At 42.9% G+C, this 25,078-nt stretch overlaps 1 protein-coding gene across 1 annotated transcript in view; it reads left to right on the top strand.

Annotated features, from left to right (window-relative positions):
- The window catches only part of TAB1 (TGF-beta activated kinase 1 (MAP3K7) binding protein 1), a gene marked incomplete at its 5' end in the record, with an annotated part of 185,746 nt that overhangs the window by 5,521 nt on the left and 155,147 nt on the right, over positions 1 to 25,078 (top strand). The window contains 4 exon segments of the mRNA XM_029590187.1: positions 6,977 to 7,130; positions 11,481 to 11,567; positions 13,298 to 13,342; positions 13,344 to 13,437. Coding sequence (XP_029446047.1) covers positions 6,977 to 7,130; positions 11,481 to 11,567; positions 13,298 to 13,342; positions 13,344 to 13,437 — 380 coding nt within the window.

The raw sequence follows: 25,078 nt of genomic DNA, 5'->3' as shown, positions 1-25,078 counted from the left end.
ATAGCTGGGTTTAAAAAAGGTTTGATAAGTTTCTGGAGAAGTCCATAAACTGCTATAAATCAGGTTGACTTAGGGAATAGCTTATTACCGACATTTGTAGCATGGGATCTGTTTTTAATGTTTGGGTACTTGCCAGGTACTTGTGACCTGGATTGGCCACTGTTGGAAACAGGATGCTAGGCTTGTTGGACCCTCACTCTAACCCAGTATGGCAACTTCATATGTTCCTGGTAGAGCATCAGGGCCTCAGATTGTGGAGTACTTGCAAGAGGGGCTCTCCAAAGATTTAACTCTTAACTCCTTGAAGATGCAGGTGGTGGCTCTTGCATGTTACAGGGATTATATATTGGGTAAACCCTTGTCTTCGCATCCTGATATATCATGTTTCTGAGAGACATTGAGCATATTAACCCTTCACTTCGGTTGCTGGTACCTTCTTGGGACCTGAATTTGGTTTTATCCTTTTTGGTGAGTGCTCAGTCTGAGTTTCTTAAAGGAGTTTCCATGAAACTGCTGACCTTGAAAGTGATGTTTCTGGTAGCTATTTGCTCTGCTCATAGAGTTTTGGAATTGCAGATGCTTTGTTGCAGGGAACTTTGCCTATCTCAAAGGAGATGGTTCGGATTCATACGGTCCCTTTCTTTCCCCTGAAGATGGTTTTGGCCTTCCATATGAATCAATCAGTGTGCTTACCATTTTCAGTAGAAGAATATAGGTTTCTTCATGCCTTAGATGTCAGGAGGATTCTTTTGTGTTATCTTAAAGTTGCTAAAACTTTCAGGAAATTGTCATCTTTTTATCCTATCTGGTGTACAAAGAGGCGAGGCAGCTACTAAGGTCACAATAGCATTCCAGTTTAAGAAGGTCATTACAGCAGTTTATGTTGATTCTGGTGTTTCCCTCTCTAATGCATAAACATTGGCAAGTTAAATGTAAGACATTGATAAGACAGGCTAAGAGAGAATTTGAAAAGAAGTTGGCCGTAGAGGCAAAAACTCACAGTAAAACTTTTTAAAATATATCCGAAGCAGAAAGCCTGTGAGGGAGTCAGTTGGACCGTTAGATGATCGAGGAGTTAAAGGGGCACTTAGAAAAGATAAGGCCATCGCAGAAAGATTACATGATTTCTTTGCTTCAGTGTTTACTGAAGAGGATGTTGGGGAAGTACCCGTACTGGAGAAAGTTTTCATGGGTAATGATTCAGATGGACTGAACCAAATCACGGTGAACCTAGAAGATGTGGTAGACCTGATTGACAAACTGAAGAGTAGTAAATCACCTGGACCGGACGGTATACACCCCAGAGTTCTGAAGGAACTGAAAAATGAAATTTCAGACCTATTAGTAAAAATTTGTAACCTATCATTAAAATCATCCATTGTACCTGAAGACTGGAGGATAGCTAATGTAACCCCAATATTTAAAAAGGGCTCCAGGGGTGATCCGGGAAACTACAGACTGGTTAGGCTGACTTCAGTGCCAGGAAAAATAGTGGAAAGTGTTCTAAACATTAAAATCACAGAACATATAGAAAGACATGGTTTAATGGAACAAAGTCAGCATGGCTTTACTCAAGGCAAGTCTTGCCTCACAAATCTGCTTCACTTTTTTGAAGGAGATAATAAACATGTGGATAAAGGTGAACCGGTAGATGTAGTGTACTTGGATTTTCAGAAGGCATTTGACAAAGTTCCTCATAAGATGCTTCTAGGAAAAGTAAAAAGTCATGGGATAGGTGGCAATGTCCTTTCATGGATTACAAACTGGCTAAAAGACAAGAAACCGAGAGTAGGATTGAATGGGCAATTTTCTCAGTGGAAGGGAGTGGACAGTGGAGTGCCTCAGGGATCTGTATTGGGACCCTTACTGTTCAATATATTTATAAATGATCTGGAAAGAAATACGACAAGTGAGATAATCAAATCTGCAGATGATATAAAATTGTTCAGAGTAGTTAAATCACAAGCTGATTGTGATAAATTGCAGGAAGACCTTGTGAGACTGGAAAATTGGGCATCAAAATGGCAGTTGAAATATAATGTGGATAAGTGCAAGGTGATGCATATAGGGAAAAATAACCCATGCTATAGTTACACAATGTTAGGTTCCATAATTAGGAGAGATCTAGGCATCATAATGGATAACACATTGAAATCGTCAGTGCAGTGTGCTGCGGCAGTCAAAAAGCAACAGAATGTTGGAAATTATTAGAAAGGGAATGGTGAATAAAACGGAAAATGTCATAATGCCTCTGTATCGCTCCATGGTGAGACCGCACCTTGAATACTGTGTACGATTCTGGTCGCCGAATCTCAAAAAAGATATAATTGTGATGGAGAAGGTACAGAGAAGGGAGACCAAAATGATAAGGGGAATAGAATTGCTCCCCTATGAAGAAAGACTAAAGAGGTTAGGACTTTTCAGCTTGGAGAAGAGACGGCTGAGGGGGGATATGAGAGGTGTTTAAAATCATGAGAGGTCTAGAACGGGTAGATGTGAATCGGTTATTTACTCTTTCGGATAGTAGAAAGACTAGGGGGCACTCCATGAAGTTAGCGCAGGGGTCGGGAACCTTTTTGGCTGAGAGAGCCATGAACGCCACATATTTTAAAATGTAATTCCGTGAGAGCCATACTAACTACAACCCCCCACCCTCCTGACCCCCCCAAGACCTACCAAATTAATTTACTACAACCCCCTACTCTCCTGACGCCCCCCAAGACCTGCCAAATTAATTTACTACAACCCCCCACCCTCCTGCCCCCCCCCTCCCCAAAGACCTTCCAAAAGTCCCTGGTGGTCCAGCGGGGGTCCAGGAGCGATTTCCTGGACTTGGGCTGTCGGCTGCCAGTAGTCAAAATGGCGCCGACGGCCCTTTGCCCTCACTATGTCAGTGGGGTCGACCAATGGTGGCGGGAGCCCCTGTGACATAGTAAGGGCAAAGGGCCGTCGGCGCCATTTTGACTACTGGCAGCTGACAGTCCAAGTCCAGGAGATCACTCCCGGACCGCTCCTGGACCCCCGCTGGACCACCAGGGACTTTTGGCAGGTCTTGGGGGGTCAGGAGGGTGGGGGGTTGTAGTAAATTAATTTTGGAGGTCTTGTGGGGCATCAGGAGGGTGGGGGTTTTTGTTAGATTTTTACTTTTTTATTAAAGATTTGTCTGCGAGCCAGATGCAGCCATCAAAAGAGCCACATGTGGCTCGCGAGCCATAGGTTCCCGACCCCTGAGTTAGCATGTGGCACATTTAAAACTAATCGGAGAAAGTTCTTTTTCACTCAATGCACAATTAAACTCTGGAATTTGTTGCCAGAGGATGTGGTTAGTGCAGTTAGTATAGCTGTGTTTAAAAAAGGATTGGATAAGTTCTTGGAGGAGAAGTCCATTACCTGCTATTAAGTTGACTTAGAAAATAGCCACTGCTATTACTAGCAACAGTAACATGGAATAGACTTAGTTTTTGGGTACTTGCCAGGTTCTTATGGCCTGGATTGGCCACTGTTGGAAACAGGATGCTAGGCTTGATGGACCCTTGGTCTGACCCAGTATGACATGTTCTTATGTTCTTATAAGCAAGGCTCATTCTCAAGAGCTCAGGCCATTTCTTGGGCTGAGCTGCAGTTGGTTTCAGATATTTGTAAAGCGGCAATTTGGTCCGCCTTACATTACTTTGCTAAGCATTATCACTTAGATACGGTGGTCATGGAAGAAGTGCTAAGATTGGGTTGGGCAGCATCCTATTATGGAATAACTTGGGTACATCCCATTCGTCTGGATTGGACTGACTGGATGAAGAGGAAGGTTAAATTAGTTCTTACTTGATAATTTCCCTTCCTGAGGTCCAGTCATATACCAGTCCAGGACCCGCTCTGGCTTGCCAGACTTACACATTTCTTTAGCTACTATTTCTTCTCTCGTAGTGGTGAAGGGTGCTTCTAGTGGTTAGGCTGCTATGCAAGTGTTATTCTTTTTGTTTCTGCATGCTTCCTTGTTCTTCTGCAAGCCTGTTGGTTTATTTAAAAAAAAAAAAAAAAGGCAGGGGTTTTTCTGGTGTTGTAATTCGATTGATTTCAGCTTGTCCACAATTTAGCTTGTTACAGATAATACTGGTAGGCTGATGGCTGCACAGATACCCATATGGAGTGACGACAGTGAAACTGTTGGTCTGAAATTGTATTATTGGCCACGGTTAATGAAATTAAAATGAACATTGATAAGGGGAAAGATGAACTTTTAGTTTCAGTTAATAATAGTGCATCTTTTGATAATGTAAATCATGTTTTTTCTTGGCCCCAGGAATTAGGTGTTGCAGATGTTGTTTTAAAATGGTTCAGGTCATTTTTAGAGGAGATCTTTTCTTTGTGGACTGTATTGAAAGAGTAACGTATGGGTTCTTCCAGGGCTCTGTATTATCTCTTTTGCTTTTTAACTTGTTTTTACCAGGGTTTTAGTTGTTGTTTATATGCTGATGATATATATGACTCATCAGATATGTTAAATTTAGCTGCTGTTTAGATAAAATTGCAATTTGGCTTAATAACCATAAATTGCAAGTAAACCCTCAGACGTCTGAAGCTGTCTGGTTTGGCAGATGCAAATCCAATATTAAATTAGCCCTAGTACACAAAAGATTGCTATATCCTTTGTAAACGTGATTAAAACTTTGGGGTTCTACCTAGATGAAGTTTTATCTGTCAAAAAATGTGTCTCTTTTTTTATCTGTCTGATTTGTATAATCTTTATATGGTTTGTAAGCTGGTTCCCTTTTTAGGTAAATCAGACTTAGTAGTGTTATCATGTACTTTTATTTTATCATGAATATATTAGAACATAAGAACATGCCATGCTGGGTCAGACCAAGGGTCCATCAAGCCCAGCATCCTGTTTCCAGCAGTGGCCAATCCAGGCCATAGGAACCTGGCAAGTACCCAAAAACTAAGTCTATTCCATGTTACTGTTGCTAATGGCAGTGGCTATTCTCTAAGTGAACTTAATAGCAGGTAATGGACTTCTCCTCCAAGAACTTATCCAATCCTTTTTTAAACACAGCTATACTAACTGCACTAACCACATCCTCTGGCAACAAATTCCAGAGTTTAATTGTGCATTGAGTAAAAAAGAACTTTCTCCGATTAGTTTTAAATGTGCTACATGCTAACTTCATGGAGTGCCCCCTAGTCTTTCTATTATCTGAAAGAGTAAATAACCGATTCACATCTACCCTTTCTAGACCTCTCATGATTTTAAACATCTATATCATATCCCTCCTTAGCCATCTCTTCTCCAAGCTGAAAAGTCCTAACCTCTTTAGTCTTTCCTCATAGGGGAGTTGTTCCATTCCCCTTATCATTTTGGTAGCCCTTCTCTGTACCTTCTCATCGCAATTATATCTTTTTTGAGATGCGGCGACCAGAATTGTACACAGTATTCAAGGTGTGGTCTCACCATGGAGCGATACAGAGGCATTATGACATTTTCCGTTTTATTCACCATTCCCTTTCTAATAATTCCCAACATTCTATTTGCTTTTTTGACTGCTGCAGCACACTGAACCGACGATTCCAATGTGTTATCCACTATGACGCCTAGATCTTTCTTGGGTTGTAGCACCTAATATGGAACCCAACATTGTGTAATTATAGCATGGGTTATTTTTCCCTATATGCATCACCTTGCACTTATCCAATTTAATTTCATCTGCCATTTGGATGCCCAATTTTCCAGTCTCACAAGGTCTTCCTGCAATTTATCACAATCTGCTTGTGATTTAACTACTCTGAACAATTTTGTGTCATCTGCAAATTTGATTCTCACTCGTCATATTTCTTTCTAGATCATTTATAAATATATTGAAAAGTAAGGGTCCCAATACAGATCCCTGAGGCACTCCACTGTCTACTCCCTTTCTTCTTTATATCTAGGCATTACAGAAATTAATCTGAAACATATCTAACTGTTAGAAAATGCAGCTGATAGAATTGTTGATGCCTCCAAATTCAATCATGTTTCACCATTACTTCAGGATTTAAATTGACTACCTATTTGAGGGTGTTTTTTTGTGGGTTTTTTTAAGTTCCTTTGCCTGACTTTTAAGGCTTTATCTAAGGGTGAGCCGGATTACCTTGCTAATTTGTTACTGCCTTATAAACTGGAGAGAACTCTAAGATCATCACAAATGGAGTTGCTGAGAAAGCCTCCACCAAGAGAAATCAGAGTGGAAGAAACAAGGGGATGTATCTTTCAATACCAGGCCCCCTTGGTCTAGAATTCTCTACCATTCCGACCTTTGGATAAAAACAAATTTTATGAAGCTCAGGAAATTGGTTAAGTGCTGACTGTATAATCAGATTTTTGATTGACTGTGAGAGTGCTGTGGGACGTTTTAAAGGCTTGGTAGTCTTTTCTCCTTTGTTTTTAATTTATTAGTTTTTTTAATGTGTTTTTATTTTGATTTACTTTTATGTTGACAAGTGTATTAACTATTTTATTGTACACTGTTTTGAAATCTATTTTTGAAAATCAGTATAGTAAAAATAAAATGGCAATAACCCATTTGTTTGGACTGGTCTGACTGGACTAAAGGAAAGGAAATAATCAGGTGAAAACTAATTTCACTTTTTTCCACTGAATTAACCTTATTCTTGCATCCTTTTACTACTACTTCATTTGTTCTGTCCTTTACTTGTCAATTTGCAAACGTTTACTTAAAACTCTTCTCATCCAGCTTTTTATTTCTTAGCACCCATCCATGTTCTTATTATCATTTGGTACCTTGATCTATCTAGCATCACTTGTTTTAAGTTAAATATCAGCTTTTTGTGCAATCATTTACTTGTTAAGTACGTTGGAGAAATGTTCATCTTTATTTTGATAAGTGTACTGGCATCTGCATACCTGCCTCTCTTTCCCTCACCCCTTCAGTCCTCAGCCGTTCTATAAGAATACACTAACCCAGTGAATGTCTGTGTGTGGCAGGAGCGAGAACAATGTCTTCCTGTATGGTGTCTTTAATGGCTATGATGGGAACCGAGTCACCAACTTTGTGGGGCAGAGACTCTCTGCTGAGCTGTTGCTGGGGCAGCTGAACCCAGAGCACAGTGATGCCGATGTTCGCAGGATCCTGCTGCAGGTAGGGCAGGGAAACCGAGAAGGGGATATTTGGGGCACAGCTCATCCTCCCCTCCCCCCCCTCCCCCAAAAAAAACAGTGCTAGCACTCATCACACAGAGCTTTCTCTCTGTCTGCCACACTTCATGTTTATATTCATTGTTTTGTCTCTGCTTTCAGTTGCAGGTCTGTTTAACATCCCTTTTAGTATCTAATTGCATTACTGGGCATTAATTCAGTGGACATCTGATCTTCTTTCAATCCAGCCAACTATGCAACAATGTTTTTTGAAAACATATCTTCCGCTCTTCCCCATTTATGAGAGCATAACATAGGCAGGCTCTGGAAAGGCATTAGGAAGAGCCAAATTATTTTAATTAAAGTTCCTATTTTATGGAAGTTTTACACTTGATGGATTGATTTGTATTGACTTGTGGGAATGTGACTTATAGATCAGTATTGGCCATGGAAGATTATATCAACCGATTCTGTTCTATGTGTCTGTATAAACAAAGCAGCCAGCAGAAGCATTGGCCTCAGTATGGAGCTTTTCTAAATTAGTCTTAATTAGAATCATCCATGTTGATGCAATGCTTTCTTTGAGCTCCCTTTTCCATTCCCTTTCACCCTTATAGCAGAGAAGTGCTTTAACCTGTTAAATTACAACTTTGAGTTTTCCATCCCCTCTTACGCTATGTATGAATGTTCCCTCATGTTTGGTGTGCTCTCTGTCATGTTTTGAACTCTATATCTTTTTTTTTTTAACACATAATTGTTTTAAATCTAGAAATAGCAAATATTGAGCCTCCCCCTGCGCAAAGAAATCAGCGTGTCATTTCAGAGAGAATCTGTAACACAACATGAGTTTTTAAAACTTGCAGGCATTCTCACATATTGTCAAATACTATTACTGGTAGTCATACCATGTACCTGAAGTAAGAATTTCCAGCCAGGACTAATGCAGTCTGCTTTCCTGGTAACATTAGATGCTTGCGTCCATCGTCTGCAAATATGTGTCAATCAAAAACACCCCATTGCTGTTAGAATTCTCATGTGGCCCACGGTGGGGCCTGAATGGGTTGCCGTCTCCTCCCCCTTAGCGTCAGCTGGAAGGGCCTTGGCACCCTGCAAACCCTGTTGATCTGTCCGCCAGTTCCTCCATGTCTTCGCTTGGAGAAGTCTGGGGAATCCGCTGCTCCAGCTGTTGTCATGCTTATATTTTTGGTTTCTTTGCCTTCTCACTTCTGATATGAGTATCACAAATGGATGGACAAACCAAAAGCACTAAAAGTACTTTTTTTTTTTAAATTTCATAAAATGTACTAAAAATGAGCAGAAGGAATATAAAAATCCTCTTATATTTCAGTGAAGATTTTCAAATAGTTTTTTCAATAGTTTTACTATACATATTTATGCCTTTGTTTTTCTTTCTTTTCCCTTTTTTTTTTTTTTTTTGATCTGGCATTTTCTTCCTACCTATGGCTTTGATGCCACTTAACTTCTGCCCAACACAAATATCTGCCCCTGTGTGAGTAGAATAAATATAATAACATCAATAAACCCACAAAACTCTTTCAAAAAGAACTTTGTTCCATTTAATATCATAAGAAATAGACAAAAAATATCTCCAAAAAAATGTTTTAACAGGGGAAGTGGTAGTTTCATATTGTATTTAAAGGTACCATCCCGGTTACCAATTAATGATTTAATCATTAACTAACCAACATCCTCCCGTTTTTTTGTGAAATTCAAAAAGTAATTTTTTCTAAAAAGTTGAAACCGTCAAAAAACTCAATTATGATTTTATCTTTAAATTGTTTACTTCATTCTCGTGGTGCAATATACTCTTTCTCAAAATTTCTGCAAAATATATTCAGAGTCAGTTCTATAACAAATCCTTCTGTTTAAATAGTTATTGTACTTAGCTGCACATCATGTAGTAGAGAATCCCGAAGAACCTATGCGATGATTCAATCTTCTTGACTCTGAATATATGTTGCAGAAATTTTAAGAGAGAGTGTATTGCACCGTGAGATTGAAGTAAACAATTTAAAGATAAAATCATAATTGAGTTTTTTCATGGTTTCAACTTTTTATAAAAAATTACTTTTTGAATTTCACAAGCATGCAGCTGATTTTCTTCCGCCACACAGAGAGTTCGATTGTGCCATAAATCTGAAGCCAAATTCAAAACCTCCCAAAGGAAGAGTTTACCCTCTTTCAGTAGCTGAGACCAAAGCTATCTCTACCTACATATAAGAAAATCTACAAAAGGGATTTATCAGACCTTCCAAATCTCCTGCAGGTGCAGGCTTCTTTTTGGTAGGGAAGAAGGATGGCACCTTACACCCCTGCATCGACTACAGGGGTCTGAATGAGATTACCATCAAGGACAGGTACCCCCTGCCCTTAATATCTGAACTGTTTGATAGACTCCAGGGGGCCAAAATATTCTCCAAATTGGACCTAAAAGGAGCTTACAACTTGGTGTGTATTCGAAAAGGAGATGAATGGAAGACTGCTTTTAACACCCGTGATGGACACTTTGAATACCTCGTTATGCCCTTCAGTTTAAGTAATGCACCTACAGTCTTTCAAAATATAATGAATGACATCTTACGGGACTTCTGTATCAATGCATAGTAGTATATCTCGATGATATACTGATCTTTTCTCAGGATCTGCAAAGTCATCAGGAGGATGTTAAGAAAGTCCTAAGACGCCTGCGTGAGAACACCTTTTCGCAAAGCTTGATGTGATTTACTTGGATTTCAGCAAAGCTTTTGATACGGTTCTTCATAGGAGGCTTGTGAATAAAACAAGAAGCTTAGGAGTGGGTGCCAAAGTGATGAAGTATAATACAAACTGGTTGACTGATAGGAGACAGTGTGTAATGGTAAATGGAACCTACTATGAAGAAACATCGGTGTTAAGCAGAGTGCTACAAGGATTGATTTTGGGACTCAATATCTTTGTAAGTGACAGCACGGAAGGGATAGAAGGTAACGTTTGACTGTTTGCAGATGATACTAAGATCTGCAACAGAATGGACATGTCTGAAGGAGTAGAGAGAATGAAATGAGATTTAAGAAAGCTTAAGGAGTGTTTGAAGACTTGGCAGCTGGGATTCAATGCCAAGAAGTGCAAACCATGCAACTGGGGTGCAGAAATCCAAAAGAGCTGTATGTGATGGGGGTGAAAGAATAATGTGCATGGACTGGGAGAGGGACCTTGAGGTGATAGTATCTGGCGATCTGAAGGCAGCAAAGCAATCTGAAAAGGCGATAACTAAAGCCAGTTAAATGCTGGGCTGCATAGAGATAGGAATAATCAGTAGGAAAAAGGAGGTGATAATGCCCTTTTACAGGTCCTTAGTGAGGCTTCACCTGGACTACTGTGTTCAGTTCTGGAGCCTGTATCTCAAAAAAGATAGCGACAGGTCGGAGGCGGTCCAAAGAAGGGTGACCAAAATGGTGTGGTATCTGTATTGGTAAACTTATGAGTAGAGGCTGAAGGATCTGAATACGTATACCCTGGAAGACAGGAGATGCAGTGGAGATATAATGCAAACATTTCGTACCTGAAAGGTTTTAATGATGCACGATCTTCAAACCTTTTTCGTTGGAAAGGGGGGATGACTCAGAACCAACATCAGGAAATATTTTTTCACGGAGAGAATGACCTTCTGGATAAGATGTGAGAACAAAAATAGTAAACAAATTCAAAAAGGTATGGGAGAAAAACCTTGGATCCCTAAATGCTAGATGTTGGAAATAAAGAAAAGGGTGCATGGGGATAACCTGCATGGAGCGGCAGTTACTACCCTTAACAAAAGGCACGGGGATTACTACCCTTAATCAAATAGCCTTGATTCTTCTGATGCAACTACAGCATTGCTCTTGCTTCAGTTGGGAGGGAAAATGGGGAATTGGGTACTGACTTTTACATCCCGGGGTACTGATGTGCAGATAATATTGAAAAACATTCAGGATTGCTTCTACAACCAAGTCCAAAAGCAAAGCACGTTCAAGCAGCATTGTCCGGATTATCAAGAAGGCTGTTCACCCCATAAAAATGTTGCCGGCAGTAATTTTGTTGTGTTTGCCAGTTGCTTGGTTTTGATTGTTAATATTACTACCTTAACATAAGGCTTGGTGGTAACCTGCATGGAGTGGCAGTTACTACCATTAGAAACTTGTTGGGCAGACTGGATGGGCCATTTCTGTTGTTGTTACTATGTTATATTCCATTGTTTACACTAGAATGATTTTAACCTTTGGAACTTCTGGGATGTCCTCAAAAATGGGAATTTTTACTAGTTAGTGTATCAGTCTAACCCATGTTTGTTTTAACCTCTTTCTGTACCCTGAAGGCCTTCGATGTGGTGGAACGGAGTTTTCTTGAGTCCATTGATGACACGTTAGCAGAAAAGGCCAGTCTGCAGTCCCAGCTACCTGAGGTAAAACCTCCCACTGACTTGCATGAATGCATATTAAGGCGCACATTTTTGGGGGACTGTTTTCTCTTGTTCCTATGGAGTAACTGGGCTATGGCACCTTGAGCCTTCATTCGTAACTAGTTGTATTTTCCCCTCATTTTTTTTTTGTTCTCCTGTCTAGTCGAGCCATAGCATGGGCCATCCTTTGGTTCAAAGGCATGGACCATAGTTCCCTTCAGAACTTGGTAGAAATCTGCTCCTGAGCTGACCAGTAGGTGTCACTGTTAACAGTGAGTGGGATTTCTTTCATCCCTCCCTTCAGGGTGCTGTGAATTTTACCTCCTCAGTATCCTGAATGCCTGCTGGGCTAGAAATTAAACCTGGATCTCCTGCTGTGATCTAGCACCAGGACATCTGGCTGGCCATCTTCAATCTTTGCATTAGTGCAGGAAAATGCTAGTATGTAGTAATGAAAGAACTGCAGCTAGCAATCATAGAAGTTTGAAGTGGGAGTGAGGGTGGGAGATCTGTGATATTTCTAACGGAGTATCCCTGTTGCCTTCACTTAGATAAGCATCCCTCGTGTGCAACCTTACTTACAGTCTTGCTCTGATTGCAGGTGCACAATTATAAAATACTAGCAACTGTACCTGTTCTATGCCCGGGCAGCGAGCATTTTTATTGGCACATCTGCTCTTGTTTTGAGCAGAATTTCCCTAGAAATTCACTGTAAGAGTGTCCCTTCCACAAACACACACCCTCATACAGGCTCCCTCACTCTCTGGCACACACACACACACACACACACACACACACACACCCGCTCATATAGGCTCCCTCTCTGAAACCCACACTCGAGCATCCCGCGCACTCCCCCTCTTACCAACCAAGCTGTCTCTCGCACTCTCCCACACGCCTTCTTCTCTCTCACACACACGTTCTCTCTCTCTCACCGGCATCCCCCTCCCCTCATATAGGCTCCCTCTCTCTGAAACCCACAGTCAAGCATCCCCCCACCCACCCTCTCTTAGCTCCCATGCTCTCTCTCACACCCTCCCCACCCCCCTCTCACCAACCATGCTCTCTGTCACCCCCTCCTCTCTCACACACACATTCTCTCTCACCGGCATCCCCCTCCCCCCATGCTCTCTCACACCCTCCTGCTCTCTCTCACCCTCCCCTCCCTGACACACATTCTCTCTCACCGGCATGCTGCGGGACCTGCGCTGTTCGCGGCGAAGATGAAGGCCCAGCGCGCCGTTCGCAGCACACGGGGGCCTTCCATTTTCGCCTTAAGCAGAAAATAGCAGTGGAGACCCCGGCATGCCGTGAACGGAGCGTGTCCCGCGGCACACATTCCGTTTGCGGTGAAGATGAAGGCCTGGGCATGCCGATCGCGGCACACGGGGGCCTTCCCTTTTCACCATGAACGGTGCGCCGGGCCTTCATTCTCACCGCAAACGGAGCGTGTGCCGCAGGACACGCTCCGTTCACGGCATGCCGGGGTCTCCGCTGCTATATTCTGCCTGTCCCGCGATGGCCGCTGTCCTTCATACCTGTGGCGTGTTTGAGCCTTCAAGGCGGTCAGGGAGCCACCTGCGCCATCTATCGGTGGGCTGTGGAACATGTGCAAGCACTGACAGACACACTAGCAAGCCCGATATATTATAGATTCTCTGATCCCATTTATCCATTCATGGTTTTATGTCTGCACACTCTCACTGCACGTCTCCTCCCTGTCTGTGTTTTAGGGGGTGCCACACCACCAGCTGTCCTCTCAGTATCCGAAAATCCTGGGAGCGTCTGAATGCCATTGAGCAGGAGGTCTCAGGTGGTGCCATGGCTATCGTTGCTCTCATCCTGAATGACAAGCTATACATCGCCAATGTGGGTATGTAGCCTCCCATGCTCCTTCATCCTTTGCCTGCCCTGTCACTGACTTGACCTGGCATTATTGTCCTTTATCAAATCAGTAGGAATGGTTAAGCTGTCCAAGGCAAAAACTTAGGCACTTTTTACAAAGGACCTTGTTAGGATAATAAAGGTCTGCACTGTCCGATTTTATTGCTGTTGCTCGCCAGGTTTAAGTTGAAAATATAAAACAGTTGAAACCTTTTTTTTAAATGTATTTATTTATTAAGTTGAAACTTTTTAAGGTTTACTTCATGATGGAAGCAATCTTCTGCCAGCTGCCAAGAGCAGTAAATTTTGTCAGCAGCTGACTTTTCTTAAAAAAACAAAAAAAACAACAAACCCCCCCCCCCCTCAGAAAACAATAAATTGTGGGAGACGAGTGTGGCCAGTAGATCTGTTTTTCTACAAAGCCTGTGAGGGAGCCAATTAGAAACTTCTTTGATAAAACATCAGCTGTGTTAGAAACAGTAAGGTGAACTAAATTACTGTCCTATTGACAAGAAGGATTGGACATTTTCATTGAATGGTTGCTAGTAGTCTAGCTCTTCTGAGTGACTATGGTATCTAGCAATGCAGTTTAAAGACAATTCTTTCAGTAGGAGCCAGTTTGAGATTTTTGTTCCTGGAGAAGAAGCTATGTCCCAAAGTCAGAAAAGAAAAAAAACAGATAGGCTTTGCTATGGGGGGAAAACAATCTTTTTTTTTTTTTTTTTTTTTTTTTGGGGTGGGGGATGGATGGGGCTGGCCTGATGACTTAGTGACAGTGCTACATTGTGGGGTAGTGTCTCCAAATGGGCTGGTTTTGCGCATACATGCCAGGGTATATTGGGTATGATATTAGTCTCTCAAGTTTATTGCTAATGCTTGACTTAATTCTTGAATTGTGCCAAAGAACTCTACCTTTTAGAGTTCATAAAATGTAATATGTATAGTCAGCATACCAAGATGTGCCTGGAAGTTGCTTTTAATCTGGCCTGTGGCACCCAATACAGTTGGGATTATTTCTCTAATTGCCACATGCTTCTGCCTCTTTTGTTATTTCAGGATTTTCTCCTTCTCTTTCCACTTAATACTGAACCATCATTAGCCCTGCATGCCAGAAGACCTGGTTGTAATTCTCAGGCCCTGCTTCTGCTCCTCAGGCTTGCTAGGGTTGAATTCACTGTGGAGGGAGCCCCATCCATAATACAATAGTGACAGCTAGCAACCAGATTAGAGGCGGCTACCTTAAGTGACAAAATTTTGGAGCAGCAAAAACTGCCCCTAAAATGCCCAGGAGCTGCCTCACCTTGCCGCCAGATACATATTTAGCTACATGTCAATGGGGTTTCCACCCCCTGCTGGCAACCAAAAAAGGAGAAGGCCCTGCGCACCACTGGTGGAGCCCAACCCGCCGGCAGTCAAAGAATAGAAGAGGCCCAGCCCAAGAAGAGGAGGACCCGCGAGAGAAAGAGAGCATGAAGGCATGTGTGTGTGTGTGTATTTAAGAGGGGAAAAGTTCACTCTCCCGGCCCCCCCCCCCCCCCCAACCCCTATCTCACACTAATCCACGTAAATCTCAGGGTGACTGGAAATCAAAAGTTGTCTGGAATGGAAAGCGGGGATTTTAAAATCCTTATTAGTTTTAATTATTGGGTGTTATTTGATGTATTCCAGCTTGAAATATTATTGATGTTTGGGAAATTTTATAATTTTTGAGTTATTGGCTGTTCTTTTCATTAACTGTTTTGAAAAGGAAAATTAGTTCTTACCTGCAAATTTTCATTCCTGGAGTCCCACAGATCAGTCCAGACACAGGTTTTTCTCCCCTACCACCAAATGGAGATAGAGAAGAAAAGTTCTCACAGGACAAGCAGGATGGTAGTCCTCACACATAGGGTGACATCATCAGGATGGAGCCCAATCACGGAACACTTTTGTCAAAGTTTATAGAACTTTGACTGGCACTACTCAGCATGCCCACCATGCCACCAACCCTGCATCCAGCAGGGGTCCCCCTTCAGTCTTTTTTTCCGCGCAGCTTTAGCCACGCAGAATAAGGAGCTCTCACAGAATTCCTGACAGGAATTTTTCCTCAGATTATTTTCAGTATTTGCAAAATACTGTCTACTGTCGATACCCACAACCGTAAGGTAAGCTTTACCTCTATTTGCGGTCAGTTACCGACGGTTCCAGGTTTTAGACCCGACGGTCACTGACCGCGCCGTGGCCTAAATTTTCGACGGCAGCGATGGCAGCGGGTTTTCGTAGGTGCCCCAACTGTCCTCAGACAATGTCCATCATGGACCCTCACCAGGTTTGTGTACTCTGTTTGGGCCCTACCCACGACGTGGACACGTACCAACTGTGCCCAAATGACCCCCAAGGGACGTCTGGCCCGGTTAGAAAAGATGACTTTGCTGTTTCATACAAAACAGCTCCCGACATCTAAGGCATCCACGTCATCTATGCCATTGCCTGCCAAGTCTCATCATCGATCGGACACAGATGACGATCGATATCGGACTTCAACTTCTACTTCCTCGGCACCAGGCACAGGCATGGCTGAGCATCGGGACAAGCATCGGCATCGAAAGACTGTGCCATCTGATCCAGGTGCACCGGTGGCCTCGACTTCAACATCGACCGAGCCACTGAAGAAGAAGGCCCGTGCCGAGGAGCCCCCAACCTCCTCCGTGCCAGGTACACTGAGGTGTTCCCCGCCTTCAGTGGGGCAGCAGCCGAGACTCCACATATATGTCTATCCAGTCTCCCACTCCGGAACTGCTCTTAACACCAGCTTTCCGTGAGGAATTGAATTGGATGGTTCAAGAGGCAGTGGTGCAGGCCCTCCATGGAATTCTGGCTCCATTGACACCGATGCCGATCACGGCTCCGGATCCGATGCCGCCGATGCTCGCACCATTACTTGACAGACTGGACGTCCTCGTCAGTGCTCTGCCATTGGCACCGGTGAAAACATCGATTCATCACAATCCATCGACGCCCATCCATCTCTCCTCGGAGGAGGAGGGAGCATCAATGCCGGATCCGATTCCAGGTCACCGAGACCTTCGGTGCCCCCTCTGTCGCATCGACCTTTACCGATGCTGATGCCACCAGTGCCTCCTCCGATACCTTCAGTGCCCCGACCTCCTCCGGCCGGAGAAGGCCCTTTTTAGCCATCTGGAGGCTCGTTGGATGCTGGGGATCAACTCTACCAGCCCTGGACCGATGATTCCTCGGACTCCCAGGACACCGGGGATATCCTGTCTGAGCCTTCTTCTCCAGAGGAAAGGCGAAGATCCCCACCAGAAGACCTCTCCTTCAAACATTTTATCAAGGAGATGTCAGAGACCATACCATTTACCCTCCAGACTGAAGAAGACTCCAGACACAAAATGCTAGAAGTCCTTCAGTTTGTCGATGCACCTAAGGAGATAATGTTCATCCCGGTTCATGAGGTCCTCCTTGACCTTCTTCAGCGCAACTGGGAGCACCCAGGTATAGTCCCATCTATCAACCATAAGACTGATGTTACTTATTTAGTCCAATCGGCACTGGGCTTCCAGAAAACTCAACTGTCCCATCATTCAGTGGTGGTCGAATCTGCCCAGAAGAAGGCTAGAAGACCATGGCCTCATCCATGCCTCCTGAGAAGTAACAGAAATTCCTTGATGCTATTGGTCGTAGAGTCTTTCATGGATCTATGCTAATTTCCCGTATTGCGGCCTACCAACTATATATGATGCAATACAACAGGAATCAAATCAATACGAAAAAAAGAAACAATACAAAATAATCCATGGCATAACAAAAAAGTAAAAGATGCAAAAAGGACTCTCAAGTCAATGGAAAAAAGATGGAGGAAAAACAAAACAAACGATACCCTAACTAAATACAGAAAATGTCTAGCTTTTACAAACAACTTATCCTTAAGGTTAAGAAAGAATACTACTAGCAGTAAAATAGAAAAGTTTGCTAACAATCCAAGAACCCTATTCTCAGTAGTATCTAATCTAACCAATGACAAACAAGAATCACCACAAAATCTACCTGAATCTAAATGTAACTAAATTGCCAATTTTTTCAGTGACAAAATTACTAACTTGAGAAACAAACTTCCTAACACTACCAATCAAGAAATGAAAATGCAAAAAAGAGATGTTAACCAATGGTCGTCATTTACTGAGATATCCAAGATGGAAGTGGAATACATGCTAAAAAACACAAACCTGGCACCACATAAAATTGACTCTATACCAACATTTGAACTTAAGAAAACAGCTAAAACAATCTCCCCTACATTAGCTAACATAAACTTATCTCTAGTAGAAGGAACAATACTGAATATACTGAAAGGGCAGTTATAAAAACCATCATAAGAAAAAAAACAGTGATCCCCTGATCCTGAACAGCTACCGCCCAATTTCAAATCTTCCCTTAATAACGAAACTAATAGAAAAATCAGTACAGAAACAGTTAGCTGAACACCTAGATAATAACATACTGTACCCATCTCAACATGGATTTCGAAAGCACTACAGCACTGAGACACTACTTCTCTCGCTAACAGATAATATTCTAAGAGGTTTTGACAGCGGTAAATATTACATTCTAATAATGCTAGACTTAGCAGCAGCCTTCGACACAGTAAACCATAAAATACTACTAAAAAGATTAGAAGAAATCGGATTACACAGCAAAACAATAAACTGGCTCAGTTCATACCTAAATAATAGGTTTCTTTCAGGTTCAGATCAATAACGTTCTATCAGAAAAAGTCAATCTCAAAACCGGAGTACCGCAGGGATCAGCCTTATCCGCAACCCTCTTTAACCATATACATGCTGCTATTATGCCATCTGCTAGCAGGACTAGGAATCCTACATTACATTTATGCAGACGACATCCAACTAATTCTCCCAATAGAGGATACACTAGAGAAAACATTAAAACCTAGCTAACATGTACCTAGACATTATAAAACAACTGCTGAACCAAATGGAATTTGTGATTAATATTGAAAAAACTGAATTTCTTCACTTAGAATGGAAAAATATTGAAATCATCCAAAATCCAATAATCCTAACAGCAACCAGAAAGTTGAACTAGCTGAAAAGGTATGAAATCTTGGAATAATAATGGACCCAGAAATCAATCTAAAACAAACATATATCACTAAAAGTAAAAGAGGGCTATGCAAAACTCATGGTACTTAGAAAACTAAAACCACTACTAACATTAGCTGATTTCAGAACAGTACTCCAGCACTAGTTTTCTCTAGCACGGACTACTGTAACGCCCTTTTACTAGGATTCCCGAATACAATAATAAGGCCACTTCAAATACTTCAAAACACAGCAGCTAGAATACTAACCGGAAAAAGGAGGAGGGACCATATAACTGAAACACTGAAGGAATTACATTGGCTACCTATTGAACACAGAATTAAATACAAAGCCCTATGTACAATACATAAACTAATACATAATGAAAAATCAGACTGGCTAAACACAGCATTATGAGTACACGTCCCTCACAGAAACCTTCGATCAGCAAATAAAGCACTCTTAACCATTCCCTCAGTAAAAACTGCGAGACTAACCCAAGTGAGAGAAAGGGCCCTGCACTTTGGACACAGTGCCTCGAGATCAGATTACAAAGAGATCTCAAAATCTTTAAGAAAAGTTTAAAAACATGACTTTTTAAACAAGCATTTTATAGAGAGACTGGGGAATAGAAAACATACAGGATTAGACAGGAGAGCACCGGCGCAAAGCACTACTCCAAAAAATGTGCATTATAATAGCTTAGAAACTCTACATCATAACAAAACATAATTGTAAACACTGTGAATATGAATTTTAACCTTGAATGTTACCCTAGAGGTACACCTGGTCATGACTTACTTCACTAAACAAATCGATCGTCTTTAACGATATATTGTAACCAAACCTTTTGTGGCACCTATTAAAATGTACTATAGTACGCATCCACCTACATTAAATTATGTGCCTTCATGTAAACCATTGCGATGGTATTTAACTTAGCGGCGGTATAGAAAAGATTTTAAATAAATAAATAAATCTATTTAAGCAGCTGCAGGAGTTTTCTGATTTCCTTCCGGACCAGTTCCAGGACCAACTCAACTCCATTCTCAAAAAAAGGCCTTGATGCTGGCAAGCATGAGGTGCGGTCCGCTTAAGACATCTTTGACACTGCTTCCAGGGTGTCAGCAGCTGGGATGAGTGCCAGGAGGTGGGCATGGCTGAAATCCTCTGATCTGCGCCCAGATGTTCAGGAGTGGTTAGTGGACCTCTCCTGCACAGGAGATATCTATTCGGCTAGAAGATTCAGGAGAATGTCGCACAGCTCAAGGATCATAATGAGACATTGCAACAACTCTCTGCTGGGCACATGGATTTCTCCTCCTCTTCTAAACGGCTGTTCAGAAGAGAGGCAAAAAGTTCCACCTTCAAAGCATGTAGATACTAACCTCCTCTAGCTCGGTCTCGTCCAACCAGACCCTATCAGAAAGCTCAACCTTGCCAGGCCAGGCCTCAGAAGACATAGCCACCTCCGCAACCTGGCCCCCCTTCGGGATTTTGATTCCCCACTAGAGAGCGATTGTCTACTTCCACCTCTGCCATCTCTACCAGTGGCACACGATCACCATCTCTACCAGTGGCATACGATCACCACGGATCAGTGTGTCCTGTTGGTCGTAGCTCAAGGTTACCATCTAAACTTCCTCTCAATACTGTCGGACTCTCCACCTTGTCCGGGATGGAGCTCCACCGACCACTCTCCACTTCTAGAAGAGGAAATAACATCCCTCCTACAAGTCAATGCTATAGAACAAGTTCCCCCTCTACAAAGGGGAAAGGGCTTCTACTCCCGATATTTCTTAATACCAAAAAAATCGGGGGGCATTCGTCCAATATTAGATCTTCTTGCCCTAAACAAGCATCTTCGAAAGGAGAAGTTCAGGATGATAACCTTAGGCTCTCTACTCCCTCTTCTCTAACAGGGAGATTGGCTTTGCTCTCTAGATCTACAAGACTCGTATATGCATATAGCAATAACCCCAATTCACAGAAAATACCTCCGGTTCCTTGTCGGAAACTGGCATTTCCAGTATAGAGTGCTTCCGTTCGGCCTGACATCATAAGAACATAAGAAAATGCCATACTGGGTCAGACCAAGGGTCCATCAAGCCCAGCATCCTGTTTCCAACAGTGGCCAATCCAGGCCATAAGAACCTGGTAAGTACCCAAAAACTAAATCTATTCCATGTTACCATTGCTAATGGCAGTGGCTATTCTCTAAGTGAACTTAATAGCAGGTAATGGACTTCTCCTCCAAGAACTTATCCAATCCTTTTTTAAACACAGCTATACTAACTGCACTAACCACATCCTCTGGCAACAAATTCCAAAAGAACTTTCTCCGATTAGTTTTAATGTGCCCCATGCTAACTTCATGGAGTGCCCCCTAGTCTTTCTATTATCCGAAAGAGTAAATAACCAATTCACATCTACCCGATCTAGACCTCTCATGATTTTAAACACCTCTATCATATCCCCCCTCAGCCATCTCTTCTCCAAGCTGAAAAGTTCTAACCTCTTCAGTTTTTCCTCATAGGGGAGCTGTTCCATTCCCCTTATCATTTTGGTAGCCCTTCTCTGTACCTTCTCTATTGCAATTATATCTTTTTTGAGATGCGGCGACCAGAATTGTACACAGTATTCAAGGTGCGGTCTCACAATGGAGCGATACAGAGGCATTATAATAATTTCCGTTTTATTCACCATTCCCTTTCTAATAATTCCCAACATTCTGTTTGCTTTTTTGACTGCCGCAGCACACTGAACTGACTATTTCAATGTGTTATCCACTATGACACCTAGATCTCTTTCTTGGGTTGTAGCACCTAATATGAAACCCAACATTGTGTAATTGTAGCATGGGTTATTTTTCCCTATATGCATCACCTTGTACTTATCCACATTAAATTTCATCTGCCATTTTGATGCCCAATTTTCCAATCTCACAAGGTCTTCCTGCAATTTATCACAATCCACTTGTGATTTAACTACTCTGAACAATTTTGTGTCATCTGCAAATTTGATTATCTCACTCGTCGTATTTCTTTCCAGATCATTTATAAATATATTGAAAAGTAAGGGTCCCAATACAGATCCCTGAGGCACTCCACTGTCCACTCCCTTCCACTGAGAAAATTGTCCATTTAATCCTACATAAGAACATAAGAAATTGCCATGCTGGGTCAGACCAAGGGTCCATCAAGCCCAGCATCCTGTTTCCAACACAGGCCAAAACCAGGCCACAAGAACCTGGCAATTGCCCAAACACTAAGAAGATCCCATGCTACTGATGCAATTAATAGCAGTGGCTATTCCCTAAGTAAAATTGATTAATAGCCATTAATGGACTTCTCCTCCAAGAAACTCTCTGTTTCCTGTCTTTTAGCCAGTTTGCAATCCACGAAAGGACATCGCCACCTATCCCATGACTTTTTACTTTTCCTAGAAGCCTCTCATGAGGAACTTTGTCAAATGCCCTTTGTCATTGGCCCCTTGTGTCTTCACGAAATGCCTGGCAGTAGTAGCAGCTTACTTAAGGCGACTGGGCACTCACGTCTACCCTTATCTAGACGACTGGTTACTGAGGGCCCAGTCTGCAGAGACAGTTCTTCAATCCCTCCATCTCACCTTGCGACTACTACTGTCCTTGGGATTTCTAGTCAATTATTAAAAGTCTAATCTCACTCCGTCCCAACTCCTCTCCTTCATTGGAGCGGATCTCGGCACTATCCAAGCAGATAGGCTTGTGCCATGAAGCTACTGTGTACCCAGCTGCTTGAGTATCCAATGCCGACACTTCAACATCCTCTTCAGATACAACTCCATTTTGCGATCCTGCGCATCCTGCTATGCTGCACAATCCACCACTAAAATGGTGGTCATCTTGTCACTGCCGAAATCAAAGCATCCACCCAAGACAATTTCAGTAGTTCGAGTGCATTCTCCGGTGAAAGTTAAAGTTTCATCATGGCCCTTCCAACTTTGAAGCCCGACTCCAGGGTATCCCACTCCCTAAAGACCAGCTTCTTCACAGTACAGTGGAAGGGAAACATCTTTGTGGGACCCTTAAGTCCCTCCATGATTGGATCTTCACCTTCATCCTCCGATTCTTTCGCTATTTGCTTAATCCCCAGTTCTTTTAAGATCTGGCAGATCATTGAATATAATGCCTTCTTGCAGAACAGATGTACTACCTTAGGGTCGTCTCCCTCTGTTACTGGAATCTCTCCCTCCTCCAAAAAGTCCTTATCCTCCTCCTAGTCTCTGAGGAGATCCAGTGAGGACTCCTCTCCCCCTCCCCCACATCAGACTCCACTGACTTCTCCTTCGAGACCAGTGTAAGGAGTCGTTTCCTTTTGGAGGGGGGCGCAACAGATACTTTGACCCCTGTCCAGGGACTACCTTCCTCACCATAGATGATCACGGCATTCCCCTGAAACTGGTTCACTTTTCCTGTGCTCCAGGAGCACAAATTTAATCTAGAATGCCTCCTTTGAATCAAAATCCTCCTCTGTGGCTCCTGCTGCCTCCTCTGAGTCTCTCCCTTCCCCCGTCCCCAAGCACCCTCTGATGCTTCCACTGCAGGAGATAGCACTGGGAGAGAAGAAACTCTGTCTCCCAATATCCCCTGCACTGCGGGACCAGAAAACAAAATGACTACAGGTCTTGCGCTGCAGGGGAGAGCCGCAGTGCCACCTTCCAGTGTCCGGGATGCCTGCCGCTTCCCCGCTGCCTTTTTCAAGACTGCCGCAGCATTGGCTGACCCCAAGCTTCCATCCTTGCCGCCCACATACGGCTTGCAGAGGCCTGAGGTTTGTAACTTGGTGCTCAGCAGTGCTTCCTGTTCTCAGCAGGAACCGCCATTGCCTTACCACACAGTCACCAGCCTGTATTCACTGTAGCCTCTGGACAAATCCACTACCCAGAATTAAGCTGCCCCATGGCCCAGACTGGCAGCTGAGTTGCTTCCTCACTTCTGTAACTTGATGAGGCTGAAGGTTCCCTGTCTTTAAAAATATTTCCCCCAAAATAAAAGGTGTACTTTCCTGCTCTAGAGTTTCTTCCGCATATCCACCAAGCCAGGGACCCCAAAGGAAGGAGGACAAACGGCAGACCTGAGGGAGCCAGACCAGTGGCAATGAAAATCCCCCATGGAATCTGGGATAGCTCCTCCAAGGGCAACCGAACCCCCCCCCCCCCCCCCCCCACCACCACCACCACCACCCCTGCTCGCCCCTACTCTACCAGGGAAGTGGCCCCAGATGGAGCCTAACACCCCTGGGAAGAATTTTCTCTCTTTTTCAGCCCGACTGCAGGTTTTGCACCTCTGCCATCTGCTGGAGACAGAGAATACTGAGCAACTGCAGGTGGCACACCGTCTTAATGTACTTCAGGTACAGTGCAAGATTTTCTTCTCTGTTTCCATCTGCTGGTAGGGGGAAAATCCCCAGGTGTCTGGACTGATCTGGGCACAATAAGAAATATTCTTTATATTAGTATGTTTTTACTATTATTATTGATGTTTTATATACCTTGATTTCATTGTTTTGAGGAATGCTATTTATATTTTTCCATTGCTGCTCTGTATACAAGTCTGGCTTGTTGAGGTTTCCAGTTCCTTTATACTTTGGTCTCTTTATTCTGTATTTGGTGCAGGTCTGCTTATTTGACTGAGATGAGTTATTCTGCTGGCATGTAGTTTCTATGTGGGGATCTACTTGCAGCCTGGCTTGTTGTTTTCCTAATAGGAAGTGTATTGGTGTTTAGGGCCTGGTGTATGTGCGGTGTTGTCTTTTTTATAGTTAGGATTTTTACTATTTGAGGGCTGGTAGTTGGTTCTCTTTTAGTATGGAAGGTTTACTTTTATTGTAATTCAGTTTACTTATGACTTTCTGAGGGCAGCACCCATACCCAACATAGGCCTAATACCAAGTGTGTTCCAAGTGTTTTTTGCAGGGTTGTGATATTTTGTGATTTTTACCTCAGAAGACTATACCTGTAATGTCCTTTTTCATGTAAAACTGATTATTATAAATGCAGAATTTGTAATTGTGTGTGATGAGGGCAGGTGGGTACTGGCACAAGTCTGTAAAGTTCACCTAGGGTGTCTAATGCCCTTGCACTGGTCTGGAGGGAGTGTGCCACACACACATCCCCACCCATCTCCGGTGAGAGGCAGGTCTGAGGGTTCCTGGGAATATGGCAGGGTTGCTAGCTTTCTAGAAACATTATCACTATCTGCCACTGCTCTGGAAACTCTGATCCCTGCTTTCCCACTTCCGCAGCGTCTGAAATCACTGAAAGGGCCAGACTACAAAGAGACGCCCTCTTGATAATTTGATCTATGCATTGTTATGAGGGGAGAATGTGTGTGTGTGGTGGTAGGGGCCCCCCCTCGCATCCATTGCCTCAGGCAGTAGATTGCATTGAACTGCCCCTGGGCCAAATTCAGGGTGCACGAATACTAGTTCTGGGAGGAAGCTGCAGTCTATGGCCCCCGAGGGAGGACTGTGTCACAGCAATAGCTAA

This window comes from Rhinatrema bivittatum, chromosome 2 (assembly GCF_901001135.1).
Source record: "Rhinatrema bivittatum chromosome 2, aRhiBiv1.1, whole genome shotgun sequence".
Classification (NCBI taxonomy): domain Eukaryota; kingdom Metazoa; phylum Chordata; class Amphibia; order Gymnophiona; family Rhinatrematidae; genus Rhinatrema; species Rhinatrema bivittatum.
The sequence above is the reverse complement of the archived record's forward strand: the minus strand, read 5'-3'. Positions and strand labels throughout refer to the sequence as shown.